A 5,815-nucleotide genomic window follows, 5' to 3' on the forward strand; every position below is an offset into this window, starting at 1 on the left:
ATTGAACCTGATCATAAAAAGGAAAAAATAATAATAAAATAATAACAAAATCAGGTATTCGGAAAGTTTCAAATGGGACTTATAGCCTAATATTTGTCTTTTCCCGCAGCAGTTTTTTACCTCTGCTTCCCAAACCACCGAAACCGTATTGGCCGCAACGCCCTTTGAAATATTAATATAATCCTTTTGCCCATTCCACTTTCAACTTCTCATTCTCACCTCCCCCAGTACTCACCAGCCATCATCTCTCTCCTAACACGTGTCGTCATCCAGCTCTTCTCTCATAACCCCCACATTTTCATCTTAATTTTTTGAATTTTTGAATTATCTAAATTATTCCAATCCAAAATTCCACATATATATATAATATTAACAAACAGCGTTACCATTAGATCGTCTATGCAAGATTTAACTTGACAATTAAATTGACAATTATCTAGATAAATATAAATGCACTGTAGATAATAATAATAATAATCATAAGATGCACGTATCACATTTTTCTTATTTAGAAACCAAAAAACACTAAAAAAGAAAATGAGGTGGTGGATATTTATTTGCACAGTGAAAAATAAAATGAATATTAATTATTAATTAAAGTATATTATGTGGCTGAGCCTGCTGAGCCACAAGAACCACCACTTGAGCCACGGCTCCACCTTTACGCCGACATTTCCGTATACTCAAGTGCAGTCCAGCCACAACTCTCTTTCTCTGTCTCTCTCGCTCGCTTTGGCTCCATTTGATTCTGAAAAAATTGATAATTTTTTTTTTGTTTCTTTTTCCTAAAATCGATAGCTGTTGGAAAATATAAATGACGTAATCTCGTTATCCGGTAGGTCCATCACTCTTTTCTTCTCGATACGGCTCCTCCCCCAGCCGAGGCCTATATAAGGCTTCCTCCTTCCTCACTGCCACCACTCAACACATCCAAATAATTCCAACTTTTTCCTCAACCGAAAAACTGACCCAAAAAAAAAAGTGAAAAATAAAATTACAATTAAAACCCCCTTTCCTTTCTTCACAAGTCTTCTATGGCGGCCTCAGTGCAAAACCGCCAGTTTCCTCACCTCGAACCGGCCATGAACGGCGTCGTAGGCCGCTCCTTCAAATCCGGTCCTAGTAATCACCGGTCTGATTCTCCGGTTCGGGGCTATAAGTTCCCGGATACAACCCGTCCGAAGAGACGGATCGTAATGGATGACGATTCGTCCAGCGAAGACGAAAATGAGGCTGATTATAAGGAGTTGATACGGAAAGGGAACAGCGAACTCGAGGCGTCGATCTTCGACTCTCGGGACGACGGAACATCTGACAGCTGGATCGAGCGCAATCCTAGCCTGATCCGTCTCACAGGGAAACACCCCCTCAACTCGGAGCCTCCACTGACCCGGCTCATGCACCACGGTTTCATCACGCCCGTCCCGCTCCACTACGTCCGCAACCACGGACCGGTCTATAAAGGCTCGTGGGACGACTGGACCGTGGAGGTGACCGGTCTGGTGAAACGGCCCACTCGGTTCACCATGGACCAGTTGGTGAACGAGTTCCAGAGCCGGGAGTTCCCAGTCACGCTGGTGTGCGCGGGTAACAGAAGGAAGGAGCAGAACATGGTGAAGCAGACCATCGGTTTCAACTGGGGCCCATCTGGGGTTTCCACTTCGGTGTGGAAGGGTGTACCGTTGCGCGATGTGCTGAAGCGGTGTGGGATCATGAGCCGTAAAAATGGGGCATTGAATGTGTGCTTTGAAGGCGCTGAGGATTTGCCAGGTGGAGGTGGTTCCAAGTACGGGACTAGCATCCGCAAGGAGTTTGCGATGGATGCTTCTAGAGATATCATATTGGCGTACATGCAAAACGGCGAGCTTTTAGCTCCGGACCATGGTTTTCCCGTGAGGATTATCATACCGGGTTTTATTGGTGGACGAATGGTGAAGTGGCTTAAACGCATCGTCGTTACTACCAAGGAGTCCGATAACTATTACCATTACCGAGACAACAGAGTCCTTCCTCCCCACGTCGATGCAGAGCTGGCCAACGCTGAAGGTACGACCTTACAAGCTTCCAAATTTAAAGCACGTGGTTTTGAAATCAGTTTCTAATTTTCTCTTATTACTGTCCGGTGAATTTGGAAAAATTAAAAAAGAAAAAATGCACTTATAATAATTTCTTTTCACTTTGTCTTTTTTGTGATTTTTTTTTTGGGTCTGCGCAGGTTGGTGGTACAAGCCTGAATATATTATCAACGAGTTGAACATAAACTCAGTAATAACGACACCGTGTCATGGCGAGATCTTGCCCATAAACACTTGGACCACTCAGATGCCTTACAGTTTGAGAGGCTACGCATATTCCGGTGAGATGCTGCTTTGTGACGTTTGTTTTTGCCCACTGTTTTCTATTACAAACACATGTTTTTTTTTTTTTTTTTTTTTTTTTTTTTTTAATACTTGGAGGAAAATGAAGCACGTATTTGTTCACAACTGGAAAGAAAAATCTATCTTTCCAACTGACTTTTGTTGGGAACAAAACCACAAAAGAAGTTCTTAAAAACTCTGTCAAGTTGGATTCCCAAGTTTGAGAAGCTAAATGTTTATTATTATCATTTTTAACTGAATTCCGTGCACTTTTTTGGTTTTAATTATTTAATAGTAATTAAAATTTGTTAAATATGTTAATTTGTTATAAATATAAAAAAAATTAAAAACCTAACATAATTTTTAATTGTATTTTTTCTCCTTTATTTTTGTAATTAATTGAAATATTTAATTTTTTTAAATAATATTAATAAACACTAAGATAAGCAAACAAAATACAATTAAGTAGGGAAAAAAAAATCAAAAACCAAACACGCAAATAGCACCAATAAAATAATTAATATATATGAATATATATATAAATATAAAATATTTGTGGTTCTCATAAAATAATAATAAAAAAAAGTTTAACTGACTTTCCCTGGATGCGGACAAAGACAGTCATAAATTCAATTGGATTGGAAGAATTCTGTGTGTTGGAGTTTACAGGGCAAACCAGCTATATGGTTTCCCTTTATGGGAAGTTGAATTGAGCTGAAAGTGACATTATTGTTTTACGTGGTTTGGCAATTTACAGGGGGCGGTAAGAAAGTAACACGCGTGGAAGTAACCATGGATGGTGGAGATACTTGGCACGTGTGCACATTAGACCACCCAGAGAAGCCCAGTAAATATGGCAAATACTGGTGCTGGTGTTTTTGGTCGCTGGAGGTTGAGGTCCTTAACCTTCTCGTGGCCAAGGAGATTGCTGTTAGAGCCTGGGACGAGACCCTCAATACTCAGCCAGAGAAGCTTATCTGGAATGTCATGGTACGTTACACGGTGCCCATTTTTTTTTTTTTTTTTTTTTTTTTACCAAAGTTTTGTGCTCTATTTGTCGTACTGCTTACTGATTGGTTTTGATCAGATATTAATCCCAACTTTGTGTTTGGAAAAGACCTTACTTTGCAAGAAGTCTAGGTCATTTGTACTATTATAGCTGCCCGGGGTCACTGAAAATCAACACCATTCATTCATAGTACCTTTTGTGTCTGGGTCCACATCTAGGTCCACTGCGTAGAAAAAAAATCTAAAATTAAAAATTAAAAAATTAAAAAAACCCACCATTAAATACTGTTGCTTTCTTATTGGTTTCCAGTGCCTGCACCGTTGAATTGTTCTACCCAGTTGCTTCTAGTTGACTAAATAGAAAACTTAGATAGGAACTTTCGGCATTGGCCTTGTCAAAGGTGCATTAGTTTTGCTTGGTAAACATAAATATTTCTTCGAAAGCTAAGGCTCATATGAACTCGATATTCTCGGGGTAGATTGAAATTTAATTAAACCAAAAAAGTAAAAGATTCCTTTTTAAAAAGTTATTGTTAAATATTAATTAAATTAGATTCAATTAATTAATTAATTAGTTCTTTTTGGGCGCAGGGAATGATGAACAACTGCTGGTTCCGGGTAAAAACCAACATGTGCAAGCCACACAAAGGAGAGATAGGAATCGTATTCGAGCACCCGACCCAACCGGGTAACCAATCGGGAGGGTGGATGGCAAGAGAAAGGCACTTAGAATCCGAAACCAACCCGACCATGAAGAAGAGTGTTTCTACACCATTCATGAACACCGCTTCCAAGACATATTCCATGTCCGAGGTCCAAAAGCACAACTCCTCACAGTCTGCGTGGATCATAGTCCACGGCCATATCTACGACTGTACTCGCTTCCTGAACGACCATCCCGGCGGTGTGGATAGCATTCTCATTAACGCCGGTACCGACTGTACCGAAGAATTCGATGCCATCCACTCCGATAAGGCCAAGAAAATGCTCGAAGATTACAGAATCGGAGAGTTGGTAACTACTGATTACACCTCCGACTCTTCAGTTTCATCTCCCAATAACTCTGTCCATGGAGCTTCCAACACTTTCCACTTAGCTCCCATCAAAGAAGCCACTCCATTATCCAAAAACATAGCCCTCGTCCCACGTGAGAAAATCCCGTGCAAATTAATTGCAAAATCTTCCATCTCCCACGATGTTCGTCTCTTCCGATTCGCATTACCATCGGAGGATCAAGTTCTTGGACTACCAGTTGGGAAACACATATTCTTGTGTGCCACTATAGACGATAAATTATGCATGAGAGCTTACACTCCCACGAGTTCGATCGACGAGGTCGGATATTTCGATCTGGTGGTGAAGATATACTTCAAGAACGTTCATCCGAAATTCCCCAATGGCGGTGCGATGTCGCAGTACCTGGATTCGCTGCCATTGGGCTCGGTGCTCGACATTAAAGGTCCTCTTGGCCACATAGAATACACCGGCAGTGGAAATTTTTCGGTCGGTGGGAAAGCGAAATTTGCGAAGAAGCTAGCTATGCTTGCAGGTGGAACGGGAATCACGCCGATATATCAAGTTGCTCAGGCTGTTTTGAAGGATCCTGAAGATGAGACAGAAATGTTCGTGGTGTATGCGAACCGCACGGAGGATGATATACTGCTGAGGGAGGAGCTGGATGATTGGGCAAGAAAATACGAGAGGTTTAAGATTTGGTACGTGGTGCAAGAGCCTATTAAAGAAGGGTGGCAATATAGTGTGGGTTTCATCACTGAAAGTATCCTGAGGGAGCATATTCCTGAAGGATCGGATGACACTCTGGCCTTGGCTTGTGGACCCCCACCGATGATTCAGTTTGCTGTGCAGCCCAATTTGGAGAAAATGAAATATGATGTCAAGGACTCGTTGCTAGTGTTTTAGAGTGGCTGGAAGGAGTATAAATTGAATTCTAACATATTGATGGGATCCACGTTCAAAGGCAGGAGTTCATTACGGTCGCCGAGTCAATATTAATGTACGTGTACATACACTGGTGTTTTTCTCCCTTGTATTATTATTATTTTTTTTATTTTTTTTATTTTTTTTTTTAGTTCGTTCTTTGGCCTCTTTTGGCCGGATATAATGTTGGAAACTTCAGGTATCGTAACGTATGTATTCTGTGAGATCTATCTACAGAAATATTTTGCAAGGGCCAATTTATACTTTATGTACAAATTTTTTTAATAAATGGATCGTGTTTTACATCATTTTGTCTTATTATATGTAAATAGTTCTGCGTGTGACATTATAATTATCATCACCTTACCTTTTTCCTATACATATATATATATATATATATGTGACATTGATATCGGTCATTATTTTTATTTTATTTTGACTTTGCAATTAAGTCAAATTTTATAAATATCTCTTACCTCAAGTAATATTACATTAATACTGGTTTGTAACAC

At 40.1% G+C, this 5,815-nt stretch overlaps 1 protein-coding gene across 1 annotated transcript; it reads left to right on the top strand.

The window, feature by feature from the left end:
• The first annotated feature begins 904 nt into the window (after nt 1-904).
• On the top strand, nt 905-5,611 carry LOC107435000 (nitrate reductase [NADH]). The gene is made up of 4 exons (XM_048475720.2): nt 905-2,046; nt 2,216-2,356; nt 3,115-3,347; nt 3,957-5,611. The coding sequence occupies exons 1-4, from the start codon at nt 1,035-1,037 to the stop codon at nt 5,283-5,285; spliced, it is 2,715 nt and encodes a 904-aa protein (XP_048331677.2). The 5' UTR covers nt 905-1,034; the 3' UTR covers nt 5,286-5,611.
• Nucleotides 5,612-5,815: the final 204 nt, after the last annotated feature.

The sequence above is a fragment of the Ziziphus jujuba genome, chromosome 5, assembly GCF_031755915.1.
Source record: "Ziziphus jujuba cultivar Dongzao chromosome 5, ASM3175591v1".
Taxonomy (NCBI): Eukaryota; Viridiplantae; Streptophyta; class Magnoliopsida; order Rosales; family Rhamnaceae; genus Ziziphus; species Ziziphus jujuba.